This window comes from Chelmon rostratus, chromosome 10 (genome assembly GCF_017976325.1).
Source record: "Chelmon rostratus isolate fCheRos1 chromosome 10, fCheRos1.pri, whole genome shotgun sequence".
Taxonomy (NCBI): domain Eukaryota; kingdom Metazoa; phylum Chordata; class Actinopteri; order Chaetodontiformes; family Chaetodontidae; genus Chelmon; species Chelmon rostratus.
The window spans coordinates 27,046,781-27,071,623 of record NC_055667.1 but is presented as its reverse complement, the minus strand read 5'-3'; the positions used below and the strand labels follow the sequence as shown (position 1 = coordinate 27,071,623).

The following is a 24,843-nucleotide window of genomic DNA, read 5'->3' as shown; positions in this document are numbered from 1 at the left end:
GGACGAGCTAATGCCCCTGACAACACAGGTCTCAGGTGAGCTGCAAAAAGCTGCCACTCTTTCAAATAGCTGTGTCTCTTTTAATGTCAGTTTACAAAAAGTCCCACTGTCCTGACCTTGCTGTGCTTACATGTTGCTCTCTAACTACACGCTGTGAACAGCAGGGATCAACATGCTGATCAACAGTCTACAATGTGGTGCAATGTAGTGGAACAATGTGATGTGTGCTACTTTCAATTTTACTCATATTACTGGTTTTACTGTTTAACATAAAACTGATATTTCTTCTCCGTAAAACACACTGCTGTGTGTGTGTTTGTGACCCACCTGCTTCCTCTCGTGTCGTACTGTTTCATGTTTTTGATGAAGTGGATCTTCTTGGTGTGTCGAGGTCTGGGAGACCCACCAGAGAGGTTACGAGTCCTACAGGGCGAGACAGACAGACATAAACAGAGATTAACGGATGTAACTCATGAATAAGGACGCCAGAGGACACATTCTCCATTTGAGTAAAACATACATGCACTCACACAAATGGAATAAAATGGTACAGATTAAATTACTGAGCAAATCACAGAAAACCCTGTTGATTTAAGGTGACACTCTGTGTGTGTGTGTGTGTGTGTGTGTGTGTGTGTGTGTGTTATTCATCACTGTCACCTTCTGCCATGACATGGACGTCATCACCATGATGAATGTTTCAGCATATAAAATAAAGTGCTGTACCATAGAAGGCTGTGTATGTACTCATAGAACTGGAGTTACATCCAGTAACTGAAGATGTGACAGTAACATTATGAGCAGTGTATGCTAATTTCTCTGTATTTGGCTGCAAGAACCAACACAAAACACAAAAATTTTATGTTGTTTTGCTGTTTATTTTGCTGGTTAGCTAATACAATTTGGAACTAGCACGTTCTGCAGCTAATGTGGCTTGCTGGAGCACTGTTGACAAATTTACTATTAAGGGACACTGCTGTGTGAATGTTTAGCCTCATTTGAAACCAATTAAATAACCAGAGTAGCAGGTTGGATGTGGGAAAGTGTTGTTCGTGTTGCTTTTCGTGTCGTCTCTCATAGCCAGAGCGAACGTTATCTCCACAGTTCATACTGCAACACAAGCTCAGCTGGTTTTGTTGTTACAGGGAAGCCTCCTCTGCTACATGCTGTGTCAGTAGGGGTGTCTGTTGCTACCGCATGTACATGTACTAGATAGACAGGTCCTGTGGTACACTGTCTGTTGTACTCAGAGGATCAGTGGTTCAATCCCTGGCCCTTGTAGTCTACATGTTAAAGTATCCTTGGACAAGATACTGATCCCCAAATCACTCCCGATACCTGTGCCATCTGTGTTTGAGTGTGCATTAGTGAATCGTGGATGTGGGCTTACACCTCATTTTCATTCCTATTTAGCGCCAATTAACATATTTGCCTTTTCTTTCCTAAGATATATTCTGTTACATTGCTAATAGAGTGAAAAGAGGTAGAATCATGTTTTGAGTGGAGAGTCCCTTTTATTTTTGTAATACCGTGAGACAATACTGCCACGGGAAAAGCAGAAAAAATACTGTGATATAAATTTTAGGTCATATTGCCCACCCCTAGAGTGTTTGTGTGCGTGTGTGGGTGTGCATGTGTGTGTGTGCGCGCATGTTTTCCTGCGGCTGTCTGCTGAAGGTCAGGTTATGAGCCAGGTTGTGTCGGCGTGTCGACCTTGTGGATTAAAACAGGCCCCGACGTGAAACCAGGCCAAGGAGCTCAACTCACTGACATCACAGCAGTTACATAACATTACTGACATTACAGCACAGAGACACCTACACATGTGCCAGCACACACACACACACACACACACACACACACACACACACACACACACACAAAGTAAAATTGCATATTTTGCACAGAGAGAATTTACTGCATTTAATCCACACGCTCACATTTCCATGTAGGGCACAGGCATAATCTCGTGGCACACGAGCAGAGAGCAAACATACACTAACACCACAGACGTTTCTCATATGCTGCTTTGATGTATACAAGAAACCCCTTCTTTGAGCCACTCAAAGAGATTTGCCCAGAATCAAAAACATTTTTTTTTTCCATATTTTTTCCACGTTTTTTTTGTCTTGATGGTGTCACTTTGTCAGCACCATGCAGGAAGCTCCACACCCCCTTTCATCCAAAGCAGAAGCATGCAGTGCACACATGCGTATCTGTACCAGCCAGGTCATACAACGTTTTACACAAAGCCAGTCAAAGCTTCACATTCAGCCATATTTTAACAGAAAGAAAAATGTATTTTCTAACACATAAAGTGCACCTGCTGCTGTTAGGTGTTGACTGATTTATGCATTTTTCATTTTTATAACTCTACACTACGGTTGGGAAATTTCTATTTTCATATCAACCAGTCACAGGTACTCGGGATCACTGATGGCCAACCCGATTGCTGGGGGTGGTGCCGGTAAAAGGAGGTGGAGGGTGCCCACATCAGGCCAGTGAAATACCAGCAGTAATGACTTGGACTGAACATTTTGAATAAACCTTTTTAAAATCTGTGTGTCAGTGCTTGTAGTGTGATATAAGTTACATGTGACATGCAAGTGTCCAATCACAGACACTTATGGTTAAATAATGCTAATGCTGTCGAGTGACGTTCAATAAGTCTTAAAATATACTTGCAGAAGTTGTCAGTGTTACTGAACGAACCGAACACGACAAATATCACAGCATCGTGTCCGTTTAACATCATTGTCTCATCTTTAAAATCACAATCCAAATCATATCCACACGTTAACTAGTTACTCTTATGGAGCCCGGAGCACAGAAAACTGTGACGCAGAGTGCCAGATCCATGGAACAGAGACAACAAACTGGTTTGAAATAAAGCATTTGCTGCTGATTAATGAGGCTCAGCGGGCGTTAGAAACGGCTCTAAACGCACAGCAGGGCGCAGATTATTTTTATAACACCTCAGTTCTGATAGCATGCCAGTTAAAACTGCCTTCAGCGCTGGAAAAACCATCAATCATCCCTTCAATCATCTTACATGATTCCATCACCAATTAGCATAAGCCTACTCTACACTGCACAAGGATAAAAAAAACAGCCTACATTTACTTACTTTCCACAAATGTCCTCACTCTGCAGTTAACAACCTGCTCTGGTCCTCACAAGTACACACACACACACACACACGCACGCACGCACGCACGCACGCACGCACGCACGCACGCACGCACGCACAAACCCAAACCCCAGAGGGAACAGGAACAGTAAGACCCTCTGCAGAGAAACAGAACTGTTACACAACTACACATACATAAATGAACACACATGCATACAATATGGACACACACACACACACACACACACACACACACACACACAGAGCATCTGTCACTGTTTTTTTATGCCTGACCTGCTGATTCCACAACACATGGAGTTTAAATCACTGTTATCACTGGTGCTCACTATCTGAGTGACACACACACACACACACTCACTCACTCACTCACTCACTCACTCACTCACTCACTCACTCACTCACTCACTCACTCACTCACTCACTCACTCACTCACTCACTCACTCACTCACTCGCACGCACGCACGCACGCACACACACACACACACACGCAAAAGCACACACTTCTACTGTCTGTCCTGAGTACTCTTAACAAGGTAGTGAAGCCTATGTTTGAGGGCTGAGAGTTTGTGTGTGTGTGTGAGTGTGTGTGTGTGTGTGTGTGTGTGTGTGTGATGCAGTAGTAACATCTGGGTAGTTACGAGTCTCCTCCTTCAGTCACGTTGATTTTCTGGCTTAAGCAGGAGGTTTTGCCCTCTGCTGGTCCTTTAACATTCCACCCAAAAACACAATTCACACATTTCTCACTGAATCTACTGTTTTAAGTTTTTATGATAGAAATCTCCTTTAAACAGCCGTGCATGATATACTTTCGATTTAGTGCCCATTTAGCTGTTTGAATGAATGTAACAATTCAGTATATTGACGTTACGATATGTTACATTATGGTGGTGTCCTGACTCAATACATTTTCGATGCAGCCACAGAGCGGGGTGACTGAGAATCTGCTTTCCATTTCAGGCTTTTTTTCCTGCTTAGGAAATTCCTGAGCAGCAGCCTGGAACCAGACTCCTGCAGCACTTTCGGTCGGAGAATTTTCACTCTGGGTCGATTCTTTGACGAACCCCGTCAGTTGTGGGGAGCGGCGTTTGCTTGGATACATGAGGACGTGATGCTAAGTGTCGAGCTTTATCTTATTAGTCTGAAGTGAAAGCGTACAGTCGCTGTTTATTGGCTGCGATCAGCACATGGTTTATGCACCCGATATGTCACCAGTCACACCATCACTATGACGACCTGTGATGCTCAGGGTTTGGATCAGGACAGGTGTGAGCACAGCGTCGGCATGTGGTGAGGTCTGCCGGACGGTGATGACTTTGAGTGAGCACGTGAGTCTGAGTTGTTCTTTGGTGGTAATACTCTGTTAGAGTGCTGCCTCTGCACTGAATTCCTGCACAGAGCAGAGCCTCAGTAACCCCCAAAATCATCAACTGACAGTCAGCAGTCTGAAACATCACCATGTGAACATCAGATTTCTTTCTTTCTTTTCCTGACTCTGTGTGGGTCACTGTCAGCCTTCTGGGACATCTGTATGGAAACAGAGCTCAGCATCCATTGAAACACTACACCAGGCATGTCAAACTCATTCCATAAAGGGCCTTGTGGCTGCAGGTTTTCGTTCCAACCAAGGAGGAGAACACCTGGCTGGACTCAATTAATCAGCTGATCTCAGTCTTCAGCTGATAACTAAGTGATCCCTTGATGTTGATTGGTTGGCCTGGTGTGCTCCTCCTTGGTTGGAACAAAAACCTGCAGCCACACGGCCCTTTATGGAATCAGTTTGACATGCCTGCACTACACCCGTCAGATCTGGACATACACTGAACACCAGGAACAGTACACAGACGATGTCAGCAGTGTCTCAGCAGTCAGAAATGGATTTGAAGCGCAGATGTTAAAGACGCTGATCAGTCAGCTTCCTCTGGATAAAAGTAAAGATTAAAAGTAAGAATATCCAGAGCACAACGGTCTCAGCTGTCACTTCTCCAGTATTATTAAACCAGAGAGTCTATTTCCAATAATTCTAACTTTAGTATCTACTGTAACCACGGTCACATGATGGAGTCATCTCAGCATCACATTTCCACGGGAACCATCGTTCTGGAATGTTTGGGAATGTTACTATTGTGTGGGAATGGAATGAGCCCATTGGCCGATACCCATGCCAGATGATGATGATGATGATGATGATGATGATGATGATGATGATGATGATGATGATGATGATGATGATGATGATGATGATGATGACAGTGGCTGGTGTTTAAGATAAAGGCTAATATAGCTACAAGCATCGACACAGTGATGCATTTAGGGTCATCAGAGGCCGATTAGTGCACCTCGGCCTCTGCTGAAGTGCCTTTGAGCAGGACACTGATCCTCTGTATGAGAGCAGATTCTAACTCACAGTTCATATTAAACAAACCAACACAAGCAAACATTAAAATTTATGTACAGACTTAATTTTGCCAAGGGAAACCAGCCAACGTACACATTCTCACGCAAACAGCAGATTGTTCATTGATAAATGTTAAATAGGATTTTTCATCATTTGTTTCTTTGTAAAGCCTTTAGCTTGGATTTTATGCATCGACGTGAACCTTTGCATACGTTGAATGTTGTGTGGACACCAGCAGCCACACAAGACTTTGACACAATAATAACCTCAGAGGAAATTCTGATTTAAACCAGGAATTATCTGACAAAAGTACACAACAAATCTAATGAGACGTTCAATGACAAATTCAGGAACTTGGCAGTTTTTTAACGCTGGACGCTGCAGACACATTTAGGTCTGAACGGTGTGATCCGCAGCCTCACTGAAGAGGTGACATGGCAGAATAATGAGCAGTGACTAACTCTGGAGCCAACTCATCTCATAATTGGCATCTATAAATAACAATTAGGACTTAACAACTTGTTTGACTGGACCACAAACAAACCCTGCACATGATTATGATCATGAAGTTCTTCCGCAGGCGTGTGACTGACATTTAACAGGATATGTTAATTACAGCAAACGCTTCACTGTCACGATAAACTTCCCTGTTAGTTATCTTTACGATATTTCCTGAGCTCGGAGGCGTCTGTGGAAAACGCTGCAGTCATAAACATCAACAATATGTGGGCACCGGTGCGAGAGCCGACTCCAGTTCTCTCCCAGTCTTTCTAAATCTGTCCCAGTATCTGAGCCGTGGATCTGCAGACTCATTATCACAACAGTCTGACCAGTGGCCCATTTCCATGGGAACCAGCCGGCTACATCTCTCTGGGATGTCGTGGAAAGTTTCCCTTCATGGGAACGGAAAAATCCAGTTTCCCTCGCTGCTGAGGATGACGATGAGTGTTTAGACAAAGATACATGCTGGCTGCATGTTCACAAATATCCCGAGGGTTCGGGTGAGCTGCGTGAACTTCGCTGTCTCGATGATGAGACACGAAGGAGACGGAACCAGTGACGCTACAGCATGAGTCCATCCGTCACTCCTCCCATCGCTACAGCAAAGATCATTTTCTAGATGATCCTGAACGTTTGGACGTTCAGCCAAAAACAAACTCACATGTGTACACATGATCTACTTTTCGGCCTGGGAGGATTGTCTGAGAATGTGACATTATTCTGAACATGTTTTTAGCTCTGTGACATTAAACTAAAGGCCGAACAGCCAAAGCAGAACGGCGAAGCTTTTCTGCACCGCGGTCACATCAAGTTTGGCTGATGCTCTTCACCACAGAAACAGATAAGAGCTTCAGACTCTCTGCAAATATTTCTGTTGCTGTGTAACAACGAATAGGAGAAAGAAAGAATGAATATATGAATAAATGAGTGAAAACAGCAGGTTTTCTTTATCTGACCACTGCAGTGAGACGGAGCCGGAAGGCCTTCAGTGCCCTGCTGAAGAGTTTGTGGTGGCCGATCACGCAGGACGCTGCTGAGCCACAAACCCCCCCACTGCTACTTGAGGACAAGTTTGAGGTCCACTTCATGAAAGTAATTCCATGTTTTGCTATTTTATGCCTCTTCTCCACTGCAGTTTTGAGGCAAATATTGTATTTTTTTACTCAGCTACATTTATCTGACAGCTTTAGTTACTTTGCCACTCAAAATTAATCAACATATAATCAACAGATTAATTAAACTGGATTATGATCGATTAAGCTACCCAGCAGACTATGAAGTAGTTAGAATTAGCAGCAACATTACAATGGTGCGTACACGTTAATGCATCCACACTTGTTTTGAGTAATTTGTGATGCTGGTGCTTTTACTAAAGCAACATTCTGAACGCAGAACTTCACTTAGTTAAGAAAGAAAGTGAATATTTAATCGGCTCTACTGTATGTGTCAGAAGTGCAGCATGACGTGACATTCAGACTGAAATGACCTTCAAACGCCACAGCTCACACAGGAAACAGTGATCCTGCAGGTCGGGGCAGAGAAGCAGTCGCGGGCCTGTTTTTGGGGACTGTAATGATGGATTTGTCTGGGACGCAGAGTCATTTGTCCAGTTTGAGTCATGAACAACACCAGAGTCACACTATTAATAGCTGCTATCATTTTAGCTTAAAATAAGCCAGTGCAAACACAGTCAGAACACTAAATGCTTAAAATAGTACCACAATGATTTCTCTTGGATGTCTTTTATTCTGTACTTCTTTGGCTTGATCTCAGCTTTCAGTCAGTCCTTTTTTATTAAAACATTTTGTTCCCTTTTTCTCTGTTCATGTGCTGAATTTTCCATTTTCTTCCTTCACATAAATCCTCATTTCGCTCGTTCGTGTTCTCGGTCTCTTCGTTCCTTCTGTCTCTACTGTGATTCTGTCATTTTATTATTTATTTGCACAGAAAAAAAAGGACTGATCACACACATAAACTGTTTGCCAAATATTTAGCTGTTAGCTATTAGCTTCCATTTCAGGTTCTATTCTATTCTATTTCTAAAAACCAAAATGTGCCTTGAGTAAGTGTCGGGCGGTTCTGGCCTCCCCATCGTCCATTATTTCCTGATAATGTACACCTTAACGGGCACTATTCTGCTTATATTACGGTCACTTGCCAAAGTAAAAAAAGTCTCAGTTCTACAGAATTTTCCATTTTGTGCTTCCTCTTCATCGTTCTAAACATGAAAAACTTGTCTTCTTCCACCGCAGGAGGGCTGAATCAAAGGCGGCTGACTTTCCAGGGGCTTTTTCAGTCCTGACTGATGGTGGCGAGTCCCAGGTATTTAACCGCTGTGGGGTCGTTATCATGGTCGCTGATACTATTTGGGTCAACAGAGCTCCTGGCTGTGTAACGGCTGTCGTTAGAGCCACTGGAGTCACCTGAGGCCAAGTGTGAACGAAAGTCATTGGGGTTTGTCAAATGAGGCCAAGTGTGAACGGGTGTTAAATCTCCCGGGAAAGGATGAACAGCACTGCAGGTGCAGGATAAGGGGGTGTCATAGTCACTTTTACCACAGCCTTTTTAAAAGGAGATCATTAAACTGAATTTCTTTGCTGACAGCATCAGCCTGAATGTCCTGACTTGAAACTGCAGGGAAGGTCAAAGATGGCCTGTAACTGTAACTGAGCCTTTATCTCAAAAAGGGTAAAAGTGCCATCGAAGTCTTTTTCTAAGCCGGGAAAAACTTTAAATCAATTCAAGATGCAGATGAAGACAGATTCCTCTCTGGCTGACGGTGGCGTTGCACTGAAAACTGTCCTGACCACACGGCTGTCTCTGCCCTGCTGCGTCCTGATTCGCCCTCCAGGATCAATGATGTTTGCTTTTGTTGCATCCTGATGGACGAGCTGACAGCTGCTTCCTCCTCACATACAGCTTCCACTGATCAGAGGCAGAGTGGCTTAGCTCAAAATAGACTACACACACACACGCGCGCACACACACGCACACACACGCCAACACGCACGCACGCACGCACGCACGCACGCACGCACGCACGCACGCACGCACGCACGCACGCACGCACGCACGCACGCACACACACACACACACACACACACACACACACACACACACACACACACACACACACACACACACACACACACACACACACACACACACACACACACACACACTCCTAATCTGTCTCAGCAGATCTCTTGGGACAGAATCAGTATTGATTCTTAAGGTCGTCCATGTCTTCTGTTTTACATTTCTGTCTTTGTGCTCATACTCACACACCGATCAAAAACACTGTTTCCCTCCACCGTGTTCAAATCCAGTTCAGTCCTCCCTGATCTGAAGTGTGTTTGCAGTCAGTTTTGACCAAATCTTCGAATCCCAAATTTTAAACATTTGAGCATCATTCTTCTTCTTGGATTACAACGTCACTGCCAGAAACGTAGAGGAACAATGTACTAAGACAAGATGGTTGTTGGAAAAGAACAGTGAAGTTAAGTCTCCTGAAATTGTACATTTCTCTGCCTCTGTACCTCTCTTTCTGTCTGATCACAGAGGCTTTCAAATCACACACACACACACACACACACACGCACAAACACACACACACACACACACAGCTGTACTTAAATACCTCCCACCATACTAAATCTCTGCCACACACGTACACACTGTCAGTGACCAACCACCAACCATAGATTAAATGTTCTGTTGTCTAAATCCTCACACACACACACACACACAAACACACACACACACACACACACACAAGGCCACAGTGTATAAGGACAGTCTGTCCACACCTCTGACATTGACGGACGGCTGCTGGACATTCCACAGATTATACCACATGAACCTCTGACTAAGCAACACACACACACACACACGCACACGCACACACACACGCACATGCACGCGCACACACACACACATACACGCACACACACGCACACACACGCACACACAGCAGGCCTGTTGTGCATCTTACATCACCAGATTAACAGACTCCTCCTGCTTCTTCTTCTGTCTGATGCACTGAAAGAAATCCTTCATTTCTTATGCCCCCTTTTTTCCGTCCTCACCAAACAACTGCATAAAACCTGAAACAGCCAGAGTCATTTACAGCGGACGGCCGCGGAGGAGGTTCTACCTGTGATTTCCACGCTGCAGAAAACATGGGCGGAATTGAAGAATTGGATTTTTTAAGCAAAATCAGCTTTATTGTGCAAAAAATATCACGGAATCTGCCAAAATGCAGACAAAAATTATATAAATCATGGTTTTTCATACAGTTATATGTGTTTATTCACAGCCCTTAAGATGGATGAATAGACAAAACCTGTGTTGCTTTGCTTTGGTGTCACACGCATGCACACATGTACACACAGAGTCATATCAGAGTTTGTTGAAGCTCAGACAGACGTTCGACAGACTCTCAGAAGTGCAACCACATCAGCTTTCTGCACAGACTCAGATATGAAAAAGCTACGTCTGTTTCTGGTCAAGCTCTGTAAACAAGGAGGAGCTTTGGAGGAACATGAGGGTGGCCTCCATCAGACCCACTTATCCACTGTGTCAGAGATACACATGGAGGTTGTCCTGCACAAGTGCAACGTTGTGTTACATCACATCCACTGACATTCATTTAATTCGTAAGATTTTCTTGTTGAATTGTTGAAATTTTCTCCACCCACCACATGATTAGACACACGTAATCTGGAAAAAGTTAAACAGATTTCAGGGGGCACTATCATCCCTGAATGCTTTTGAATGCTGCCGTTTGAACAGAATGGCGCAGAACTTGACAAAATATCGACGGCCTCGTTCACTCCAACACGCCACGTTACTGGTTTCCGTCCGTATTTTTGCTGGACACGTTCTGGTGAGTTCACTGGCGCTGCTGTGTGTTACTGACGCCAAACTAAGCCGTGTGCATGCCCAGAGTACCTTTGATGGATTCATGTGCATAATCCAGCTCTGCTAATGTGGTTGCCCCCGCTCTGATTATAATCCTAATATGATGTAACCTGGTTAAGGTGTTTATATGACAGACCAGATGAATTAATGTGGTTATAATGGAATTACCAGAGTTAATGTAAACACAATGTATGAATATGAAGCATCTTTGGAGAATGATGTGATAGGTCAGCTGACGTCTTTCAAATAATGATAATGATGCGAGTCCTGTGATCATATGTGTGTGTGTGTGTGTGTGAGTGTGTGTGTGGAAGGAGAAAAGTAACATACGGAGTCTGACAGCAGACACCTGGATTGCTTGACTGCCTATAAGAACAGGCCCACTCAGAGTCCACGGCCATATTTGTCTGAACCACTTTCCAGCCACTCGCGCTCCTTTGAAATGATTTGTGATTTGTCAAACAACAGATGAGAACGAAGAAGAGATTAAACAGCAGCTTTAGTTTTTTACTGTGCAGTGCGAACAGAGTGAGCTCAGAAAACGACCTGGAAAGGTTGAAGGTGGGGGGTGTTTTCTGATTTATCCACATTAGTGAGGACACAGTCTGAAGGAACTGAACAGACTGAAACAAAGAGAGAAGTCGTGTGTGTGTGTTCAGGGTGTGGAGGGGTGTGGGGTTCAGCTCTGTTTTCACTGGAGAGGCATGCATGTTTAGACACACACACACACACACACACACACACACACACACACACACACACACACGATGTCAACCAGATTACGCCTCCTTTTTGGGCTCTGTGTGTTTGTGTGTGTGTGTGTGTGTGTGTTAGTCCACGGGGTGTGTCTAATCAGTGCTGCTGCTGAATCTGATAAGTTTTCTGCTTCAGGCAACATATTCAGCATGAAGTTTTGGGAACAAGGCAGCTCAGTGCTCCAAGTTACATTCAGTCGAGGGGGTTGGTGTGTGTGTGTGTGTGTGTGTGTGTGTGTGTGTGTGTGTGTGTGTGTGTGAGTGAGTGAGTGAGTGAGAGGCAAAAAAGGGCAAAATCAAGACTAAATGTATCTGCTTATATATGAGTATGAGTTTATATGTTCCTCGCCCTAATCAGACAGGTAGGACACAGGTACTGTCACAGTAGGGATGCACGATAACTGTTTTTTAAAACCGATACCGATAACCGATAACACACACATATACCTAACATCATGACATCAATACCACGAACAAAACCAAAAACAGTTTTGACTCTTTAGATGAAGAGATATTTATTTTTCCAATGAAAAACTATTGGTAAGCCTCTCAAACATGTTCTTAAAGCTATCAAACAAACCTATTTGATATCTCACATCAATTTAAATAAGATGCATTACTGACTGATATAAAAAATAAAGGCCCCTTGAAATGATACAAATACATGCATCAGGATTACAAACTGAAAAAGTGCATTCCAGAAGTTTACAAAAATAAATATACATAGAAAATTAATGCACTGGCACAAGTTAGATTGAAACATTTCTATTTAAACAAAGTGAAAAAGTGCATTTCTCAATGACAACAAAGATAATGCACAGTGCATATCGTACTGACAGGAATTAGAAGACGGCACTCTTAAATACTCAATTCTGATTGGTCAATCGCGAAAATTCAGCGGTGTTCCTAACAGTCAGACTAAAGGGGGAATCCCTTAATGTACCAAGCTCAACAACAAATCGCCAGCTGATTTGAGAGGCAAAATATGGAGCAAAGCAGAAATCAGCTGATGCAGGACTTTTATCCATCAATACGAAAAAATAGCAGTAAACCAAACTCCAGCTCCGTCTCTCTCAGGTCTGGGATATCCCATCACTTCTCCACATTTGACATGATTTCGCTGAATATCTGTAAAGAAATAAGTTTTCCTGCCTGCCGTCCTGCGCACAGTGAGAGGCGGTTGCTACGCAACGTACGTGTTTACATCAAACTGTGACATCACACACTGTGACATCACACACTGTGACATCACAGTGACATCACACACTAACATCACAGTGACATCAGAGATAACACAGTGACATCACACAGTGACATCACACTGACATCACCATGTCAGTGACATCACACTGTGACATGACACGTTGACGTCACGCTGTGACATGACATGCTGACGTCACATCACACGGTGACATCACAAACTGACGTCACACGGTGACATCACAAACTGACATCACACACTGAAGTCACACTCTGACAGCTGGCCAAAACAACAACAAACGGCTGCGCGTCCACGAGTAAACGGTAACTGGTGGTGTTCTTGTGGACGATGTTCATCGATGACGACAGAGGAGGAATGCCTCTGTTGCTCAGAGTGGGACTTGCGGCCAGGAGATACGCGTTTGTTGTTGTTTGGCCAGCTGTTCCTCTCTCTGCCTCCGCATCCTCCTTTCAACAAGCTCCTCGTCCGTGTACTCCGGCTCAAAGCGGTGAGGACGTCCATCGTAAACAAAGTCATCGTCCACCACCTCAGAGTCGGAAAAATATTCATCCATTTTGTGAAGAATAACAGTCGCAAACTACAGCTAAACTAGCCGACCGCCGCAGAGTTACGTGTTTACTTTCAGAGCCGCTGCACAGTGAGAGCGGTGACAGGCAAGAGTAGACTCATTAAATCAATAAAATATGTTTTAATCACTATTTTGTGTCACACTATTGAATGCTTTAGTAATAAGCCGTGTTCTAAGCGGGATAACGTATAGTGAGCAGTTTCCTACGGAGAAGCGTCGCGTCGGGCTTCTGTGTCATCCTGAAGGAAGATACATGATCCCTTACTCAGACTGATCTATGTAAACAAACTGAAGAAGGGCAGTCCATAAGAAGTCAAGCACCATCATGTCCATGATTAAATCTTCAATAACCTCAGCCCGTGGGTCATCTTTGGCAAATTTCTTGGATTTTTCGAAAGCCTCGCCGACGCGTAAGTCCCGGTGGCTTCTTTGCAGCTGGCCTGCTAACGTTAGCGTCTTTAGCAGGCCGGCCGTCCTCATACGCTTTCCAAACTCCGTCAAAGCGGTTGTTACGTTTCAGGTGACTGACCAGGTTTGAAGGATTAAAGCTCGTGCCATTTCTCGCTCCGCGTGGAACTCGCTTGGAACATTTGTTACGAATAAACAGCGAACAATCTTCTTCGGAAACTCTGAAGAAGTCTGAACTCTGTTTTCATAAGCACGCTGTGCTGCATGCTGCATTCAAGGTGTCACGTACATTCCCCCGTTCCCTCGTTTGCCAGTCGTTCTTTCGGCCTATTTAAGTTCATGTCTCTATTTTTTGTGTGTAACATGTGAAAAATTGAATGTTAATTCAAGTCAGCAACTAGCAAAATTATGACCGAGTTAACGAGTTGTTTTCTGGCATGAGGGGGTATTCTTGATTTTTCCCAGTGAGAAAGAGTTTTTCGGATTATGCCAACGTCACCTGAACGCAGCATTCACTGCAGGCCATTCGGGTCTCATAGTGGGAGCGAGGCACTGCCATGCTGACAAAAACACATATGTTATCGGGGCTGTTCGTCATGATATCGGACTTATCGGAATGACGTCATAATTTCCTGTTATCGGCCCGATAACTATCGGCCCAATAATTATCGTGCATCCCTATGTCACAGTCAAGTGGTAATTTGATTGGGTCATGATGGTCTCATTCGGACATTTCAGCATTGTTTTAGCATGAAAATGGTAAAACCTTGATAACAAATATTAATACAACATTTCAGCAGCTTTAGTCGTCTAAATGATCAGCATCAACCTTCAGCATACGGTGTATCTGTGAGAAGGAAACCAAAGACAGAGAGAGAGACAGACAGATGGAAAACGTAAGAAAGGCCGATTAACACCGAGGTCAAGTTTGAACAACCAAACCCGAAAAGTCTTGTTTTGTTTTTAACTTTTAGGCAGGAACATCATGAGAAAACACACACATCAAGAACGAAGAACACAGAGAGCCAACTGGAACCACAAACATCGCTTCACATCTGGAATGAACAATCTACTGTTTCAATCTGTCCCTTTTTACAAAGATCCACCGACGTACCTGTATTTATTCTACACACACACACACACACACACACACACACTACATTACATCAGTAATTTACTCTCGATGGGAAGCTTTAATGCACTTACAGTAGAGTAACGAGTTGCCATCGAGTTGAATAACGTTAACTCCACTTCACCTGTCCTGCCCTCTGCTCTGCTCCATATATCTCTACAGTAATACAGGGTCAGCAGGCAGGCTAGTCTGGTCAGCTAATCAGGATCAGAGCACCAGAGCACACAGCTTCAGTTTCTCATGCGGTGGGTATTTACTGAGAAGCTCAGTCATGCTGACTAGAGTTGGGTGATGTTAAAATATTCCACCTGGGCACCGTCAGCTCACTGACAATATATTCATGCAATATTCACCCCTGATTGCAATTCTGTCTGGCAATAAAAAAAACCTTTGACACATATCAAGCAGATGCTGCAAATAAACAAAATTAGCTCAGGGAGTCTTCTTGGGCTGACGTCTTCCGAAAAAATACCAAATCCTAATCTAAACCAAGGGCAACCCTCATTAATCAGTCTACGTCACTCCATGAGGTCATTCAGGAAACACCTGACCCTTCCAGGAGGAGGTCCAGCCAAACTGACCTGAGTATCCTCACCTGGCTGACAGGTAGGTTTCCCGCTGGCACTGCAACTGACCTGATGTGTAAGACACAGATTAGCCTTAGACTGATACAAACAACCTTCAGTGTGACCTCGTTTTTTTCATTAAGACACAACAACTAATAATACAGCTGCACAATGCACATGGCTTCCTACACGCCATCCACATGGCGGCCGTGTGAAACAGGACCCGTCCTCATTTCCTCCAAGAGCTGAGCTTTATTTCATGGAAGAAAATTGCTTGTTGATGTTCGCAAAGTGAGGTGATCCACTTCTGCAATCGAACGCTGTGCAAAACGCTGACGTTCGTTAACATTGGTCAAGTCAAGCTTTGCATGACAATTAAATGCCTCCTGTAATTAATGTGACAATCAATGCTAACAATGCATATGCTCCAATCTTAAATACTTATTATATCTAATTATATATGAGTTCCAAAAGAGGCGTAGCAGTGGAAGGTTTATCTGAGTCTGAGAGGACAGATGAGATCCTGTTAACTGACTCAGAATAGCTGCGTGGTGCGGAAACAAACCGAGCCAAGTCATGGTGGGGAATCCTCGGCGTCACGGCTGGTTTTGTCACACAGATTGCGTTGACACTGCAGCTGAATAAAGCTAAATCCAGCCAACACTGATCAGAGGAGCCATTAACTCTGCAAAGTTCAAACACAGGTTGATTACTGAGGACTTGACCTGACATCTTAATTAGAGTGTGAATGCAGTGAAGCTGAGAAGAAGAACTCTTTTCCAATACAGAATATAATTACTATGAAAACTATGAGAAGAAGTCTGTGAGCTCTGGCGTCACCAACAAAGAGGCGCAGTGAGATTCACCATCTCCATCAGTGGAACAAATCTGATCAGAGAAGAGGAACATACTGCAAACACAGTGAAGCAGGAGAAACAGTCAGCACTGCACGGCCAGCAGTATGAGACTAATAATGTACAATCCACTGACAACCGGTAAAATCAGAAAAAACTGAAGGTCCAGCATACAGGATCCTCTTCCACAGAGTCCACCAGTCGCCCAGAACAGACAAACTGCACAGCCACCACAGGGCAGGGCAGGGCCACGTCAGGTGTATTCAGTTTGAACCTCCCTGCTGGATACCACTAAACCCCACACCCTGGACCTTTAACGTGGAAGTGTGTCGATTTCACGCATCAAAGTCTGTTCACGGGCGTTGAGGAGTACCTCTGCATGCATGTGAAAAAAGTGATAAAGCCTTTCGTGGCTCCAGAAGGAGCTGCGTGAGGTCTGATAGATTGCCTCAAGTGATGTCACTTGAGTTAGCAGAGTTAGAAAGAAGTGAACTAGCCAGGCCTCTGTAGCTCTGCTGAGGCTAGCAGCTCCATTAGCCACTCCTAGCATGACATACCCAAATCTCCAACCAAACAGTACTAAATACTCTTCTAAGCCCGACCTGCTAAGAAACTATAATCAATGTTAGAATTACAAAAACATGCTTCTGGGTGAAGAGAAGACAAACTTCACCTAACATTAGATCAAGCAGCCGTGACATTACAAGTTGACTACTTCAGCTTGAATTTGTGTCAATGTCAGAAAACAATGCAGTGTTTCTGCTATCAGGTCCATTAAAGGATAACTTTTGTTTTTTACAACCTGGACCTTATTTCTAGCATTAAATATGACCATTTACTCACCCAGACAACTTTGGTGGCATTTGGAGTCGTTTTGAAGAAATTAGCCCCAGAGGAGCGGCGCGTATATCCGTATAATGCGAGTACTCGGGGCATCCATGCGCAGCCTCTATAAACGCATAATCTGCGGCGAAACTTGTTCATATTCCAATATTTAGTTCTGATATGCTGGTGCTATTCCCCTCTGAGCCGGCGGTCGGCTAGTTTAGCCGTAGTTTGGCACAGCTATGGTTTGTTATTGCGTATTAGTAGCCGACCGCCGCAGAGTCAGCCGTGTTGCGGCTGGCTGCTCGCAGCGCGCAGCGTTCGGTAATGACATCATCCACGTCAGAGGTAGTTCTCTAGAGACGCCGGATGTTGATAACATGCCACCACGGGCTAACTCAGTATTTGGAGCCACAGCATGGTCTCATGTTATATTACACAAAAATGCTTCCAAAAAGTTCCACACATGTGAAGTAAAGAGATTTTCAATTTGGGAAAAACAGCACTGGGTCAGTACCTGGTGCCCGAGCTCAGGTATCTGAATCTGTATCCACACACACACATACATGATATAACTGACAGCCAACCAGCTCGCTCCAAACACCCACCCACCCCATCATCTCTTTTCTAATGCTGTCTTACCAGCACTGGATTCTGGGTAGGCTAACACACACAAGCTTCTCAAAGCCATTCAGTGGCCCTGCTCTGTGTTTCTGCTACTGGACTTGTAAGGACCAGTCTGAGTTTTAGACCTTCAGAATGAGGAGAGTCACATCCCACCTGTTCCACCAGCTGTCTGAGAGCTATGACTCAGGTTTAGGCCAAAGTTAGAGTAAGGATTGAGTTTAGGCATGGAGTTTGTATCACTGTTAAGGTTTGGGAAATGCATTACATCACCGCATCCTCACTCTGAGTGCTGTATAAACATGTGTGTGTGTGTGTTTGAGGCTGTGTAGACAACTCTTGAATGTTTAATGTTCAGTTTAGTAGAAACATCTCATTGTCCCAAATTCTACAATCAGACACAGAACAACAGTGGAAAACATCCTGTCGGCCTCCTGAACTGTGAAGTTTCTTTCTCCAGCGCTTCTCTCACACATCAAACCATTACATAACACCGTCAGGCTTCTTGTAAAGTAAGAATCAGGGGAAATGATGCTACCTCTGCTGCTCTTTTTCACTTTAAAATGCACCGACATGTCACAATAAAACATGCAGATTCACTCAACTGAGGTGGAGATGCTGAAGCTCGCGCAGAAGCAGAAGCAGAAGCAGAACATCTCTTTGGACACGGTGAAGGTGAGGAAACTGTAACCAACTGCAATCACAAGTGCAATCCCTGCAGCAGCGTGGACGCCACCAGCCAAGTGTCCTCACTCACTGTATATAAAAGCGTCTGTTAAACAGCTAAACTGTTGATATGTGTCAGTGTGTGTGTGTGTGTGTGTGTGTGTGTGTTCATGAGCAGGCTAATGAAGCTGTTGGCTGGCTGGTTAGTTGGCTGGCAGCACTTCACACACTGAGCCAGACAGAGAGGCTAAACAGAGCGTGACTGATGATCGTATCTGACGACGGCCAACTTCATCACACCAGGAAGTGTGTAGGTGAGGAGAAGGCCTCACCTACACAGCCTCTTCGGTCCCAGCGAGCGCAGGAAACTCTACATTAATGTGTTTAACATGTCCCGAATCACTTTCAGCCTATAACCAGCTGCAACTGGGTTCTTGCAGTAGCAAACAGTGTCACTGTTCACTGGCAGAAACGCCAACATATATCAGCTCGACCTTCTCAAAGTGGAATTTAAGTTTGTTTGTCTTTTAGGATATTAAACAAAATTAAAGCCACAACCAACAAAAGTCCATAATCAATTAATGTAGCCATTATTTTCAACTCAAATTCATCGACCGTTTTGTCTGTAAACTGTCAGAAAATAGCAAAAAAACTACTTTTATAACTTTCCACCACATGGGTTGATGGATTAAAATGGCAACACCGAAAGATATTCGGTTTCCTGTTATTTATGAGAAAGAAAAGCAGCAAATCCTCACATTTGAGAAGCTACAACCAGAAAATGTTTGCCATTAATTGATTAGTTAATGGACAGAAAGCTAAATAACTATTTTCATTAATTAGCGTTCAACATTTATCTTATTTATTGAGCAGAAATGCAGAAAATTCTCTGGTTCTAGTTTCTCAAGTGTGACGATTTGCTGCTTTTCTCACTTTTATAACCCTGTACATTGAATATACTGAATATATTTGGGTGTTGGACTGTTGGACAAAACACGGAATATAAAAACATCAGTTTATCTTTTTTTAAATCCATTGCTAGATTAATCAATGACGAAAACAATGAGTTTGCAAAGTCTACTTGTCACAAACTAATACCTAGTGTGTAAATTACAATCCGTCGTACAAACACCGACAACAACCATGTTGGCATGACACACAACGAAATACTGTATGTGCAGCATCACAATAACTAAACCAAATCAAGCCGTCCACAGCGGGCGCTGTGGATGACGGCTGGTGGTTAGTGCAGCAGTCTGACTGATGAGCTCTTATCCGCTGGTAATTTCCCGGCCTGTTGTTAGGTGTAAATGGGTTAAGCTGTGTTTATCGCTGCAGGGCTGACATTCTCTGGGTTTGATATGCTGCCAACACGGTGACGAAGCCGATCCATCCATCAGCACTCACACAAGCACAGCATGAGTAAGCTTCACACACACACACACACACACACACACACACACACACACACACACACACACACACACACACACACACACACTTCCTTATAAAACCACATGCACACACTAAGTATTGAGAAATTCATCTCTTACTCTTTTCCTGCTGCATCTTTCTGTCCTCAACATTTCTGTGTCTGTCTGTTTCTGAAAGTCTCCCTCTCTCAGCACAGACAATCCAAACTAATCCTAAGTAACAGTCGTAAAAGCCCAAATGAAAAGGATTCTGGGTTACTGTGCCACAGAAAACAGCTTGACTTCATGTCGTCTGTTTGTGGTTTTTAACCGTCCCCGGGTTCGCTTCCCCTCGACAAAGCCACAAGCTACAACATTTTGAATGGTGTTCGACTGCAAGTGCAACCTGAGAATAAACCTATGTTTGGATTTCTTTCATGATACACTTTTTAATGTCAGAGATACCAACAATCCTACAGTTCAAAAAGGAGCTTGTGTTTGAGCTTTAAAGGGGGATTCAAACTCTGTACCTGCAGATTCTGTTCAGCCAAATATAGTACATGTAAATATCAATACTGATGCTATTTTTATTTTAGACATAATAAACTTCACTTCATCAGCATAGCCTGAAATGACCACGGTGGATAGGCATTCTTTGAATCTTTTCTGAAGTATTGATACTGACACTAAAACAATACTTTTTAACATTGTGTTTGAAGAGTATAAACAAAGCATCTGACAAAAGCTTTTATTAGCATCAGAATGTAACAATAGCTTTAATGATGAAGAAATGCCACATTCTCCATTTCACGATTCGCAAATATGAGGATGTTTTACATCATTGTCAGCGGGTTTTCCTTGATTTTCAGACCCTTGGTCAGAAATGAACACTTTGAAGACTTCGTTTTAGGAGATGAGATGTTCTTATTTTCTGAGATTTAAAGGATAACTTTGGTTTTTTACAACCTGGACCTTATTTGTAGCATTAAATACGACCATTTACTCCCCCAGACAACTTTGGTGGCATTTGGAGTCGTTTTGAAGAAATTAGCCCCAGAGGAGCGGCGCGTATATCCGTATAATGCGAGTACTCGGGGCATCCATGCGCAGCCTCTATATAACACATAATCTGCAGAAACTCGTTCATATTCCAATATTTAGTTATGATATGTTGGTGCTATTCCCCTCTGAGCCGGCGGTCGGCTAGTTTAGCTGTAGTTTGGCACAGCTATGGTTCGTTATTGCGTATTCGTAGCCAACCGCCGTAGAGTCAGCCGTGTTGTGGCTGGCTGCTCGCAGCGCGCGGCGTTCGGTAATGACATCATCCACATCAGAGGTAGTTCTCTAGAGACGCCGGATGTTGATAACATGCCACCACGGGCTCAGAGGGGAATAGCACCAGCACATCAGAACTAAATATTGGAATATGAACGAGTTTCTGCAGATTATGCGTTATATAGAGGCTGCGCATGGATGCCCCGAGTACTCGCATTATACGGATATACGCGCCGCTCCTCTGGGGCTAATTTCGTCAAAACGACTCCAAATGCCACCAAAGTTGTCTGGGGGAGTAAATGGTCGTATTTAATGCTACAAACAAGGTCCAGGTTGTAAAAAACCAAAGTTATCCTTTAATAGACTAATAAAAGATTAATAAAAAACTCACTAGATTAACCAAAACATGGAAATAACTGTCTAACTAAGTACACAATAAAGTCCTACAAGACCAAAAGACTCTCAGTGCCAACAGTTTTCAATACCCATAAACACAACATAGTGGGACAGCAGCCCCCGGCCCCAAGCCCACAGAGTCACCTTTAACAAAGGCCGACATGAACACCTGAAATTTTCTTGCAGCTACTAAGAAATACAGGTGCTCCTGAACTTTAAATAATCCACACCACCGCCTCCCAATGTCAAGGGCCATTAGTCATGTAATTCATAAGATCTTCTGAGGAGCAGTCACCTGAGCCTGTGTGGGCTGTAAGACATGACTCAGTACATTTACATTCCTACAGCAAACAGTCTGAGCTCAGTCTTACCTCCAGGCAGGGAGGAAACAGTGACAGAGCAGCGTTGCATCACGACCAGTGACACACCAGGGACAAAATGACTCAAATTCACGAGAACTACGCCACCAACACGAAGGGGAACCGGGGGCTGCTTGCAGCATCAAACCCGGTGTCAGCTTGTGTGCACAGTGTGAACGCTCTGAACCAAAGTTAAACTGGACCACACAGTTCAGCTGCTGCACACCTTTTCACACGTGTGATCCAATGACAACATTCTCCTCCCACAAACTTTCAGGTAACGTTGAGACATTCAAGCTAACCGGGATGTTTACCGGGGAATGCCGGGGCATGCTCGGCCGATGGACGAACACAAACACAGCCGTGCGTGTCTCACCTCTGCCGCGGCTCCGAGGACACCGAGTTGCAGCTCTGAACTGACAGCAGCGTGGAAGACTTCCGCGGTCCCAGCGGCGACGGCAGCAGGCTGGTGTTCGAGGGGGACGGCGAGAGCAGGTTACTGTTCCCCGGCGAGGGGAACGAGCCTCTGCGACACTCCAGCAGCACCTCCGCGCTCCCCACGTCGTTGAACCCCGTGTCCGACGGCAGGACGAGGATGGGCGGTACGGTGAGGAGTCCTGTCCTCGGTGCCAGGGGGGGATTGACGTTCCCGCAGCTCCGGGACCCTGCCAAGCTGGAGAATGTCCCGTAGCTGCTATTGTTACCCAGCTCTGGGGACAACCCGGCCGCCGCAGAGCCGGAGTCGGCTCCCTCCAAGTCGGTATCTTTGTGTTGGCGACTTCCTACATTTTCGGCTGAATTACTCTGGACTGGCCGTCCGTCCAGCGAGATGTTACTGAGAAACAAAAGCGCAGCTTGTCTCCGGCGAGAGTTCTCCCGGTTCCTCCGACTGTGTTCCCGGTTACTGTGCGGTTTTTTGCCGCTAACTGCGGCCGTTATCGCGGCGCTGGGCTGGCCGCAGGCAGCCGCCGCCGCCATGGTCTCCGTCCCACTGAGGAAGTCAACTGGAGGATCAGCTCGAGACCTGCAACTGTCAAATCCCTTTTACCCGGCGCGAGACAGCTTTACGCCTTCCTTAGCTCTCATTGGCTCAGACGGCAATACGTAATGACGTATGGCGTCACAGCCGTCAGGGAGGCGTTGGCCTCGCTGCAAACTACATACTGTTACAAAAATGTAAATATACTGGCCGTACATGGTAGAATAGAGACATTCACTAATATTTGTATTATTTATCTTAAAGCTTTGTTTCAAATTACAAATTAATCCGCGCATTTAAATGACGTAAAAGGCTGTTTTTTCTCTATGAGCTCAAACTTCTTCCTAAAGCTATAAAAACTTTAATAAAAAGCATTTTTTTCCTTTTCTTTTTTTCACAATAACTGTACACGTTTTTTCCATCTCTGTAGGCTCTTTGCAGGCCTCCACAAATGGTGATTATTAGTAATACAAGCATGTGCAGTAGTGGTAGTAGTATAAAGCAGTAGTCTGTAGTCTTTTTCATATAAGAAAGTCAGGAAGTGTATTCTTTTACCACTTAGCATCAGAGACTGTACTTATTTGAAATGTTTTTTTCAATACTTTTCAGAAGTCTAACAGAGCGACACTCCTTGTTCGTCATTTGCTACAAATTGTATTTATCAGTGACTGTTTGGAAGTTCCCGTTCTGGTGAAATGTCTGGTTTTAATTATGGTTTAGACTTGTTGTTATGGTGGCCAGTTGGGAACTAGTGTCTGTACTTGTTTTGCCTGTGCATCGTGTTAATTCACTGTAACTCTCTGCTATTGTTCAGCCACGAAGGGCAGATAAAAATTAGCTTTAAATCATATTTAGTGAAATCAATGTCTTGATTTTTTCACTGTTAAATAATCATGAAAGTAAATAATAAAAGATTCCTGTTCTATTACTATAAGATAAGATAAGATAAAACTTTATTTAACCCCAGCCAAGGGAATTTGGGCATTACAATAGCGTGCAATAGCAGTGGGAAGAAAAATAGCAACAGAGATAGAGAAATTAAAAATAACTGAACACTATGGTTCCAAGCTGTATATTATATTTCTTTTCATATCATTTAGGTGGTGTTGCTTTTCTCTTAATATTTTCTGCAGGGTCTGTGTAATCCCTCTGTGCATCTGTGGAATATCAGGGCTGCTGAGGCATTAGCTGAGCTGTCACAGTGGCTTTGATTGGCTGTTGGCACTTTGTTATGAAACCTCAGTGGATTTTCTGCTCCGATCCCTGCAGTGACACCAACACCGGGCTGACTGGCACCCGGCCGGCTCAGCAGGACGACCGCACTGTGTAGTATGACTGTTAACCTGCTAAATTTAACCTGTAGGACACACCACACAGTAATCCTTACAGGTTTGGAGTCTGTTATTGTACACTCACCCCCTAATCCCCTACATCTGCAGAGCAACAAATGAACTACAACTGACCCTCCAGCTCAGCTGGTGCAACAGCAGGATGGAATTCCAACAGTGACATCACTTAATTCTGTTTGATCTGTCCAGAATTCTTTTTTTTTTATTTGCATGATGTCACGTCTTATTATAGATTATAATGTGTTTAATGCCTGTGTGAAGAAGTTGGTTCGGGGCTCATCAAGCAGGAGTAATATTTTCAAAATATAAACTTTTCTAAATGATCAAACATAAAACATTAACAGAAAATACATTTTTACTATAATACTTGTGTAGTTCATCTGAAACTAGATATAAATATTAATAATATTTTTCTTATTTATCAAATTTATACACAAATAAAAAATGTGCTGAGTCTATTAAACTGTAGAAAGTAATATTTG

General features: G+C 43.8%; 1 protein-coding gene across 1 annotated transcript in view; it reads right to left on the bottom strand.

Moving 5' to 3' along the window:
* Positions 1-23,029, bottom strand: part of cables2b (Cdk5 and Abl enzyme substrate 2b) — a 39,391-nt gene extending 16,362 nt beyond the window's left edge. The window contains exons 1-2 of the mRNA XM_041946049.1: positions 22,410-23,029; positions 328-423 (exon numbers count right to left, since the gene is read on the bottom strand). Of these exons, the coding sequence (XP_041801983.1) occupies positions 328-423; positions 22,410-23,011 (698 nt within the window). The 5' untranslated portion in view covers positions 23,012-23,029. The remainder of the gene's footprint in view (positions 1-327; positions 424-22,409) is intronic.
* Positions 23,030-24,843: the final 1,814 nt, after the last annotated feature.